We start from the raw sequence: 12,044 nt of genomic DNA, 5'->3' as shown, positions 1-12,044 counted from the left end.
TATGCCTTAACCCAACAATCATATTTCTTGAATTTATACATATGAAATTAGATCTGTCTGTCGGTGTATATTCAAATCAAATCAAACTTAAGTTTTTGTCCTAAGCATATTCCTTCTCCTGGTCCTTCACAGTTTTTTGGAAGTGGCTTTCAGCATACCATAAATTAAAAAAACCCAAGCATATCCTTCAACCTGAAAAATACTGCTAATCCCTGTCTTAACTTGGAAGTTTGTGAATGCTGCTAGAAGGCACCAGGTTGGAAAAAGGGTGCTTCAAGCAACTTGTTCCTTTGGCAAAGCCCTTCCCCTCATGTGCAGATTATTCAGCAGAAAGAGGATTACTGCTGTAACAGGATCTGAAGAAAAGCAAGCTTCTTAATACTCTGTGATGAAGTGCAGCCTTGCCTTCACATCAATAATTTAGAAGGACTGTGGTAATTACTGCAATAAAACTGGACATTGAATGTATTAGTGAGGGATCATACCTGTTTCATTATACAGATACAATACCAGATAGTTGCCTTTATGTATGGGTGAGTTCATGCTAACTTTGGTATAAACCAGGGGTGTCAAACTCACATCGTCACGGTGGTGTCCTGTGACTTCCTTTCGCTAAACTGGATGGGCGCAGAGCGAGCACATGATGCATCCGGCCCACGGGCCGTGAGTTTGACACTCTTGGTATAAATCATCAGTGATACAACTGCTTGTATATCTTATCAAAATGACATTATAGACCATGAACAGCTACACTTTGATAGCTATTAATCATCGTATTGGTATTCCAGCCATCTTTGTGATAGCTACTTAATGCACTATGTTTGATTTTGTTGGTTTTGGATTAAATAACATAATATGATAATGACACCATAACTAGGTTATGAGACATTGTGTGCAATGTTACAGAATATTGAGGCTCTTCCTACAGTAATTGGCTCTAGACATTGTTATGGCTGAAACCGCTGTCCCTAAAGCAACCAAATCACTTTGAACTGATTAAGCAGGGATCAGTACGGTGTATACCCAGCTCCCAGCAAAGCAGAATCACAGTTTATATACCTCTGGCTTACTACACTTCAAAGACAAGAGAAAGGCAAACACAGTGTAAATAACAACATGGCAATGGAATGTCTTTGATAAACCCATCTGAGTGACCTTCTCATTATTTACCCCTTCCTACTAGGTTAATATGTTATAGTACCTCTGAAATATGGTCAGAGAATAGAAATGATTTAGTTTACTGAACTACAGGTTTGTGACTGATTCTTCTCCCTGTTGCTACTCAGGATCAATTCAGCATGATGTAAATGTTGTCATAAAGCCCCTTTAAGCAATTCACATGCCGGGGCGGGTTTGTGTGTGTGTGTCATCTCATGGCTCTGGCCCTAATTACAACACATACGGTCCCTTTTATCACCACTACATAAAATGTTTACATCAAATAAAAACACATTCAGGAATCCTTGCAGAAAAAAAAGAGAAGAAGACAAAAAAAAACTTCACCAAAAATTGAAGCTAACATTCCAAAACGATTGTTTATCACATCATTTTAAAAAAAAAAAACATACCAAGATAAACATCTAATTATCTAAACATTTAATTATCTAATGTTTCTTTCAAGAGTCAGGCAAGATTTTTTTAAAAATGCTGGAGACTAAGAGCAGCCCTAGATTTGCCTGCTCAGCTGGTAGAATTTGGAGTGCTGAGACAGCCATAGCCACCTGCTCTTCTGGTAGATGGCTCAAGATGTCTGGTTCCTTAGTGAAGGCAAATTTGTTATGCTTTTGCATACTCTGCAAGATGCAATTGCAAGCACTGTCTGCTTATATTGTGCTTTGCTATAAGAATGTACCGAATAAAAATACTGCTGGAATATTGTGGCAGACCTGATATTAATCTCTGCATTTGTGTTATCTTCAACCAAGGTTTGTTGAAATTAACCTTAAGAAATGAATTCTCACATAATTCTAGACCATAAGCCATGGTTTAGATAGATTTCATGTAACTATGCTAAGCTAAAACCAAATAAAACATGTCATGACTTAACATAATTGGTGGTGCTAAATAATTCATGCATGTTCCTGAGTTTCGAATGGGCGTTATTGAAGGGAATTAATATTGTTTCTTGTCCTTCACAGTAAGAAGCCACAAGCTTCAAGTCGGCATACTCCACTCAACAATTTCAATGAAATTGATAACTGAATGCAAATCAGGCTGGCCAAATATTTGTATTTTCCCCTGTAATAATGAGTCACAAGAGCAAGTTGTCCTTGAGTTATGACTGTTCATCACAACCGTAATTCATGACAGGTTGTAAAGTGGGCCAGTCATGTGACTGACGTGATTTTATTATCTTTTTTGCAGCAATCATTAAGTGAGAACCAAAGGTTTGCTGAGGGGATAGAGCCGAGGTGGCGCAGTGGGTAGAGTGCAGTACTGCAGGCCACTTCAGCTGACTCTATCTGCAGTTCAGCGGTTCAAATCTCACCGGCTCAGGGTTGACTCAGCCTTCCATCTTTCCGAGGTGGGTAAAATGAGGACCCAGATTGTGGGGGCGATATGCTGACTCTATAAACCGCTTAGAGAGGGCTGAAAGCCCTATGAAGCGGTGTATAAGTCTAACTGCTATTGCTATTGCTATTTGCTATGGGCATGGGTTTTGCCAAAAATGGAAGTAAATGCTGGTTTTCAGCAAAGCCACTGTAATATGCAGCTATGTGACTGAGGGATGCTGTAAGTGACTGTAAATGCGGCTTAGTAGCCAATTGCCTGATGTGAAGTAATATAATCGTGTGGGGTGGGCACATCAAAACTTGAAATCCACTTAAGTATCCCCTAGGTCAGTGTTTCTCAACCTTGGCAACTTGAAGATGTCTGGACTTCAACTCCCAGAATTCCCCAGCCAGCAAATGCTGGCTGGGGAATTCTGGGAGTTGAAGTCCGGACATCTTCAAGTTGCCAAGGTTGAGAAACACTGCCCTAGGTATGTCCACTGGAAATTTGAATGATGACTAAGCAATAGGCCATAAGTTGAGGACTACTTATAGCAACTATGGCTACAGTCCTAAATAGAACTCCCTTGCAATTAGACATATTGTACTCAGTAGGATTGACTTCTAAGTATAAGACCGGATATACAGTATATGTAGCTATCTTTATATAATCTGTCTGTGCACTACAGGCCTATCTAATATGTGTCTTTATCCATGTACAGCACGAAAGTAGAAATACCTCTTTGAAAATGTAGAAGTTAAGTAGGACCATTCCAAAGTTGTAAAAAATCAACAAGAAGCGAAACTGGAAAGGCTCCCTTGTCTTCATCCATTTAGGCCCAAGCCAAACAGCAAGGAGGTAAAGTGTGCTTATTATCAAAGTTGGAATAGGAGACTGCATCATGAGCCAGTTGTCAACACGTTTATCTGGAAGGAAACAGAAAGAATATGTCTGAGAATAGGCTTTTGCATCATGTTTTAAAATAAATTCACATACATGGAGAGCCTGGAGTGTTAACGTTTTAGCCGGCCGGTGGCATTTTCCCTCTTTCCCCTAGTTTTCGGTTTCCTCCCCTTTTTTGATGGGACAATAATTGTGTACACTATGTGTCAATTTTTGCTTTCTCCCCGAGGATTCATTTTTTTCAAAAGATGTTTGATACTCCTGCAAATTCAGGCTGCCTTTTTATTTTAACAACGAAACAATGTTGCTTTGGAAAACTGATATTGCCGTTTCACGCTAAATCATATGGACAAAATTGCAGACTTAAGAGTTTTATGCTTTGGATTACATTATAAATGTTATGTAAATTTACAAATGAGTACCACAAATATTTAAGTGGCTTTATGACTTTAAAAAAAATGTTTGAACAAAGGCTTGGTGTATAACATTTAATCCAAGAACCAATCATGTGCGGTGGTCTTATATGCATTAATATTTATACGTTCAGATCATTTTACAGTATTAACTCTGCTTTTGACATTAGAACTGTTATGTTCTGTTGAACTGATGTGAGAGGAAAGAACTTTTTCTATCGCATATACAGATATGCATGCTGATTGGCGGAGCCCCATCAAAGCTGACACACTAGCCTGAGCATAAAAGAACTCAAAGAAGTAGTGCAACATCAAAAGATGTAGAGAGACCTGGCTCACAAAATCGTCAAGAGTCAGACATGAATGAATGGATAACTTCATCATCATCAATTGGTGGAGGGGGGAAAATGCTTGGAAGAATAGTTATTCTTTAACATTCCATTGGACTTGCTTAAAGAGGACTTCCTTTGACACATGTTTGAAAGTAACTATAGCAAGAGGGGATGTAAATTCTGGGAGTATCCAGGAAGAAAAAGTTAATGCATTAATATATATAATCCTAACAGAAAGGGAAAGACATCAGTAGCACACCGTTAAGATAAATGGTGAAGAAAAGAGAGATTGGGACACAATGGTGCTGATAGAGCCGAGGTGGTGCAGTGGGTAGAGTGCAGTACTGCAGGCCACTTCAGCTGACTATAGATCAGCAATCAGCAATCTCACCGGCTCAGGGTTGACTCAGCCTTCCATCCTTCCGAGGTGGGTAAAATGAGGACCCGGATTGTTGTTGGGGGCAATATGCTGACTCTGTAAACCGCTTAGAGAGGGCTGAAAGCCCTATGAAGCGGTATATAAAAATCTGCTATTGCTATTGCTATACCTGGGTACCTGTAGTAGTAGGGTTACCTTGCTAATAATGTTCACATGCTTTGATTATGCTATGTGAGTTCTGGAGGAGAGTGGGGATTTGCTAAACCTGATAACAGTTCACACAATCTAACTGGGATACGAGAAATCAAAATTACTATATTTGAGAAAGAAGGAAGGATAGATTTCACTCAACAAATATTGCTGGAATAAAATGCTGTAGTCACCTCTCAAACAGAAATTGCTGTCAAATTCCATGCAGCTGGGCAAGATCAAGGAACCATGAAAACAAAGATTGTTAATCTAGAGTCAATTTATAATTCAGGAAACTGTAATAGGAATTCCCAGCCTAATTTATAATGAATTAATTAAGGTGGAGTCTCTTTGAATTCTTTAAAACATTTCTTCCCTTGGGCTGAATTGTCATTCCATAGAGAGTGCCTGCTCTGTTTTATGATATTATTTCTGTCTCTTCTCTTTCTTTCCCACCCTCAATTTTTCACATTATGGCACCCATTGATAGATTAAAGAGGAATGGGAGAAAGTTGCAACCTTCTTTGATTCCCCTGTGCAGCTGGGACTTTTTTTTTTAGATAACCCTTTTAATAGAAAAAACTTGTTACTTGAACATTGACTTTTCAAGTGACATTTACAGGATTTACAGGATTATGAAGGATTAGGTTTGATTAAAAGTATTTCTATATAAACTGAGCTGAAGTTTGCCTACAAATGTACAACTGTAACGTACAGTTTCGATTGACTTTTTGGAAAATGTAAGTTGTGTCCTTTCTTTCAGCCGCAAAAGGGACCTTTTTAAAGCTGATTTTGTTCAGCTGACTCCATATCTATCCTGATACACCTGATGATATCTAAAAGGAGCTGCTGAGGAAGAGGTATGTAAATATACATGAAGGAATATAAATATGTATGAATGAAACACAAAATTTCTTTATAATTGGCATACACATTCAATGGGATAGATTCACAGGGAAAATTGCTGGGGGAGGCCAATCTGTGGTGGCTTTATGTTTACACTAAGGCTCATTTGATGTGATGTGCTCGGTTCCAGAATTAGCTGAAGTCTGGAGGCTTCTTTGTTACAGCAACAGTTGTCTCTGCCATAACTATTCCCAGGCTCCAAACATAATAACGAGAAATTAGGCATGTTTAAAAAATGTCAGCTCTACGTTTTGGTAGTATACAGTTAATTTTTGACCCATTAGAATGGGTCCCATTAGAATAGTTTCCCATTAGAATGGGAAACAAAGACAGTAGTAACAACAACAGTTGACACTGAAACATAAAAAGAAAAATGATTTGCCTCCTTTGATTTCATCTGAAAAAAGTCTGGCAGTTTTCTCATCACAAATTTCTCCTCATTCTGATCTCCATAGGATCGATCTGTCTAAATATGAGCCTGTCACTTGATATTTTCAGAAACCACAGAAGAAGAACTGCTTGCTTGCTTCCTTTCTTCCCTAAGACAATATTAACTATTCCTTCCTTTGGGGAGGCAGCAGAGGTGAAAAAAATGACAGTCAAATAGGAAATTGATGAATATAATTTGCACAGGCTGTTTTCCTTCCCTTGAACAGAAGAGCTCAAATCCAAGGAATTACGTTAAGCAATTATCAACTGCTGCAGGCCCAGCACTATATAAGGAAGGAATATCCTGTCCACAGGGATTTGACAGATTTTCAGCACCTAAAAGCTACCCAGATCCACACAAAGCTATATAAGGTGGGGACACAAAATGCTAAGGGCAAAATGGGAACATGATTTAAGTTATCTAAGTCTCAACTACAAAGGGAAAGAAAATATACGTTGTGATTCATTATTCTGCATCCCACAGCAATTGATAAAAAAAAAATCAGGTTCTGATATTTAATCACGTTCATTTTGTGACTTCCTTTGCTGCCACAGATGATGATAAATGCTTCTGATCATCACTCACAGATGTAGTTAAAACTTGATTTTGACCTAGAGAACTCTGATAATACAGGGGATATATTTGCACTCTACTTTTAGGTTGGGCAAACAAAGCAGATTGAAAAGTTGAATTGAACTTGTAAGAAAAAAAAAGAGAGTTCAGATATCCTCTTTGTTTTGGAAAATAAAGCTTAATTATATAAGTATTTACTAAGGAATAAATGCCAAGCTCGGTACTTATTCCAAGTACATGAATATAGGAATAAAGTCACGTTTTTTGAGATGGTTGGTTATATAAATATGTTAAATGAATGAATAATGGGCCTTATTTGCTGGAAGTAAAGAACTCTAAGTACATTGATTTATCTTAGTTTTCCCAAGCAGGTCTCCTCTTCATTGCTGACTGGGAGTGCTAAACCAGTCAAGAGTTTTCTTCAGCATTAGCTGACAGATACAGAGTTACTCAACCCAACATGTCAACACTGCATTTCTCTGTGCTTGTTGCTATTTCTTTCAAAGAATAGATTTCAACGGTTTCAAAGAAGCAGCTACATTACTGTCTATTTTAGTATCTTCATCACTTAGTTTCAAGGATTTTTTTAAAATATTTAGCATACCCATTTTAATGTAATATAGCAGAGTTGCTCTGTTCATATTTTTATATTTTTTTATAAATCTTAACTATAAATACTTTTAAATATGAGAGATATTAAAATAGAATTAGCATGGACTCTTTTGTTACATCTTCTTGCCATCTGATAGAACTTTTTCCCAGGCATTTATCAAACTTTTGTCATTGTTCTGGTTTCCTACAGTTATACTTTTCCCATAATTGTCCTTACTATATTCCGTGCTAATTTTTTCTATTTTAGGCAAAAAATTTAGGCAAAAATCAGCAGGGTATCACATATTCTGTCACACAAGTAGACCTTCACATATGACTGTAATAGAGCCTGACCATTACTGTCTCATATATCATTATGGTAAAAAAAAAATGATTGGTTATGTGACTGACCTGATTTTACATCTTTTATGAACATTGTTAAGCAAATGCAGTGGTCATTAAGGAAAACAATGGAAGTAAATGCCAGTTTTGGGCAAAACTACCATAACAATAGCAACAGCAATAGCAGTTAGACTTATATACCGCTTCATAGGGCTTTCAGCCCTCTCTAAGCGGTTTACAGAGTCAGCATATTGCCCACAACAACAATCCGGGTCCTCATTTTACCCACCTCGGAAGGATGGAAGGCTGAGTCAACCCTGAGCCGGTGAGGTTTGAACAGCCGAACTGCAGAACTGCAGTCAGCTGAAGTAGCCTGCAGTGCTGCATTTAACCACTGCGCCACCTCGGCTCTAACACACAATCACAAAGCACTGCAACTGTCCATAAGTCAAGGACTCAGGATGAATTAGTACCTTGAATCCCTTCAATGCAATAGGTAAATAGGCCTATATTTTTTAGCTGGCATCCACTTTTTTATAATTCAAATGCAGGTATGAATGTATAGATTTCTATTCTATGTTGCCCTCGAAGTTTGGCTTCCTGTAGAAGCCAGTGCACCAGGCATAAATCCAGTAGCTTTTGCAGTCACAAAGTATATGCTATATAGAGGAAAGAAGCCTCTCTCTCCTGCTTGTACGATGAGTTATGAAGTATGACTAAAGAGTGTTTCTATTGTATCCCATGTGAATGAGTTTCAAATAGTTGCAGCTGGGATGGAAAGCCATTTGTTTTTCCAAAAGTACTTTATCTTTTGATCTGATATATCAAAACTGTGAAAAGGCTATCTTCTTTTAAAAGATGTGATACTGAATTCGAAAAAAAATACAAAACCAAACAAAAATTTATAAATTTACAAAACCAAACAAATATGAAGACAGAGAAGGGATGAGTGTTTAAGCATTAGCACCTCATTAACTCAGAAAGTGAGTTAATAATTGACAAGCGAACTCTGATGGACTGCTCTAGAATTGGTTGGAGTTTCTGGCAAATTGTATAAATTTACAAATTATTAACAAACCTTTGGGTTTATAGCAGTCCTCAGTTTGTGTAGATAAAACTGCTTTGGGATATTTTAAATTGGATTCGGAAGAACCATGGGATGGAAAGACTGGCTTCTCGAAATGCATGTTTACTATGCCTCACTTCTAATGTAGTGGTGAAGTCTAAAAGACTTCATCATATTCAGTCTCTGTACCACAGCTTCCACATGCTAGCCAAATCCTAATCACTTCCAAGCTTTAACCTGGCCTGATTGTAGTTCAAATATCTAAGTAGGGCCAGAAGTTTGGACATGAATCATGTAAACATTCTTTACCTGATTTATCTTAATTCACTTCCCAATCGTTTACCAAAACTATTTCTCAACCCTAAATTCCAGGTAAAGCATTTCACTGAGCATACTGTACCTAATAGTTACTGTAATTGTTTATCTTTTGTATTTTTGTTATCTTTTTATAAAGTAAAATGAAAAATACAGAAAATGTATTCCCTGAATTACTTTTAATTTTCTAACTATTACTTTCTTTATGATAAATATCTTCCTCAGGTATACTGAATCTTTTGTTTGAAGCAATCTACTGTGTTCAGATTGCTTCATGATAAGCAATGTTTCTGACCACACAAACAGGATGACATTAAATACTATCCCATGGAAAACTCCTATTCAGCATGCCAGCCAGCACATTTTACTCTTTCCTAAGCAATTTCAACCTATTACATTGGGCAGAACAGTTTTTTTTTTGTATTTACAGTATATAACACCAGAAATATGAGTGCTCCCTAAACCAATAAGATTGTATATTGTAGTAATAATACATTTAGTTGCCTATAACATTCAATCTATATTCTGTTATTCAGACTTTGTTTATAATTGGTTTGTTAAGGAATTCCAAAATCCAGCTGACCTCTGAGATAAATGAAAAAATAAAACCAATGGAGCCTTCTCAGTTGTAATCCTCCTTTATTTTTTCCACACTTTTCCCTTTCATCCATTTTTTAAAAAGGGCAGAATAGTTAAACAATTTGTTTGGCTGCTAGTGTTACCAGTTGTTTAGAAGCAGTATAATGAGTTAAATAAAAGAAATAAAAACCTTAAGCTGAGCATTTAAATGTTTAATAGTTTGGGGAGATTTAAGCATGGATATAGTTTTTCTAACCAACAACTGAAAATTATTTTAACGATTGAGGTAGTGTATAAGTGAAATAAATAAGTTAATAGAATAAATGCTGAATTCAAATGATGCCTGTATTAGAGCTGGAAATTGCACCAGGCATATTTTTTTTTAAAAAACTCTTACTTCCATTATCACTCAAAAGTTAATATTTTTAAAAATGCATTTGGCAAATGTTAATTCAGAGTTTGTTGGTTCAATTTTAATTGAAGTAAATAAAGTCCTAACCATAAACTTCTACCTGCTAATTCACACTGGAGCTTTACCAAGTATTAATAGCTATGGCTGCTATTTTTAGCATAAAGGCATTTACGGGCCCAATCTAGCACACCCTTTTATTCAATCAGCATGACCTCTTCTAATGTCTGCAATTGAATAACTAAGAGGGAAACATTTACTGTAAATGAATCTCTATAGATAGAGTTTGTTTTTTTCCTCAGGAACTGCTTTTTAAAATTGTTGAATTCCTCCCAGCAGATATTACAGGTCAATGCAGAAGTTCCAATGAGTTGGAATACCTTAAAACATTTTATAATACTAATATACAAATGCTGCTTAGATATTTTCTGATTCTTTGCATTAATTTTGTAATTCTACTGGAAATCTGTAATAAAAAGATTATATCCAGATGATTCATGATAGTACTGTATTCATTTCACAGGCAGAAATGAATATTTGCAGTTAACTTCAATACAAAGTTTTACAAGTTTCAACTAGCATTCCCTAAATAATTTTACATATTGTAAGAACATATTTTCTTACACTTCTGAACAATTGGGCTTAATATGCAATAACAGTAATAAACCTTCACAATAACTTCTACATGATTATTTTAATCTAAATAATTAGAGAGAAAAAATCTTAATGATAAACATTTATATGGTTGCCCTTCCATTTTCTTTCTAAAGGAACCAGTAAACCTGGCACTCATGCCAATAAATACATGATATAATTTTATCTTGGCACAGCTCTTCTGTGATCGATATTTTATTACTTATTTTCTTTTATTATCTTATTTTGTAAATGACTACTGCAGAGAAAGTTTGCTACTGTATCTACACCCTATGGTACCTCAGAAAATAAAAGCTACGATATCTATATTCTATGTATCTCAGAAAATAGGAGCTCCCTCAACAGGTTAGACTGACGATACTGAAGCAGATTCTTTATGGCAAGATATTGCCCAAGTAATCTGATATTTCACTGTTTGTGGCATTAAGATGAATAACTAGTTTTTTTTTAAAAAAATTAGGCCTGGAATTCTACCTGCACCCCAAGCAATGATTTTAAAACAGGATGTCTGCAGTTCTGGTGGGATTGACCGAGTAATCTTCTAGCCTTGTATTTTATACCAGCTACAGTTCTAAATTATCTTCAATGGAAGCCCCACACAGAGCATGTTGCAATAATCCAGATGAAAGGTGATTAAGCTTGAATAAGCTTTCATGTACTATTTAAATAGGAAACCCAAGATATGACCAGGGGGACCTCTGGCTAACTTTGATTGTTGTTCCCTTTAAGATCCTACTTGGATTAGAATGTTCCAGAGGCAATGTCTCATACCATACTTACTACTTCGGCAAATATGCATAGGAACAGATACGCACCTGCAAGAGAAAGTTCATTTTTTTCTATATCGATCCAGAGTAACTAGTGTTCTTAGGGTAACCAGAGTTGTTAGAGTGCCACGTTATTTATTGACGAATAGTAGGTTCCTCTATTGTTCATTTGTTCATCTGTTGATGGACAGCCAGTTCATCATTGAAAGAGTTAATCTAAACTGTTTTGCTTTATCCAGTTCCTCACAGCTTCCAGGAACCGGTTCAGACTTCCCTAGCATTTCTAGCTCAGCCCAGAGGGAAATCTACTGGTGAATGTCATTAGCATATTGATGAGACTTTATCCTGATAGATCACCTCCACTATTGGTTTCATGTAGATGTTAAATGGCATAAAAGACAGCTCTGAGTAACCAAGGACATGCAGCATCACAGGGCAGAATTGCCTGCTCATATAGCAGTGGGATCACTTTACTGTGAGACTTGTCTACTTACCTGTCCCTGGGATATTCTAATCCAAGTATGACTATACCTCTAGCAGCAGTCAAAGTTGGGCAAAGGTCCTTCCTGGCTGTGGCTTGGGCTTCCTATTTAAATAGCAAGTCAAAACAAATGTCCCTCTTCCAATCCTTGAAAAAAGCCAGAGGATCCCATGGTTGATGGTATCAAACACCATGAAGAGGTATAGAAGAATCAAGAGGAAC

The 12,044-nt window shown here is 36.7% G+C and overlaps 1 protein-coding gene across 1 annotated transcript in view; it reads right to left on the bottom strand.

Annotated features, from left to right (window-relative positions):
• Positions 1–12,044, bottom strand: part of ELOVL4 (ELOVL fatty acid elongase 4) — a 42,273-nt gene that overhangs the window by 20,176 nt on the left and 10,053 nt on the right. The window contains exon 2 of the mRNA XM_087718824.1: positions 3,232–3,419. Within this exon, the coding sequence (XP_087574950.1) occupies positions 3,232–3,419 (188 nt within the window). The remainder of the gene's footprint in view (positions 1–3,231; positions 3,420–12,044) is intronic.

Source organism: Thamnophis sirtalis, unplaced genomic scaffold (genome assembly GCF_051295495.1).
Source record: "Thamnophis sirtalis isolate CommonGarterSnake01/CBP01778 unplaced genomic scaffold, rThaSir2_p1.2 scaffold_6, whole genome shotgun sequence".
Taxonomy (NCBI): Eukaryota; Metazoa; Chordata; class Lepidosauria; order Squamata; family Natricidae; genus Thamnophis; species Thamnophis sirtalis.
The sequence above is the reverse complement of the archived record's forward strand: the minus strand, read 5'-3'. Positions and strand labels throughout refer to the sequence as shown.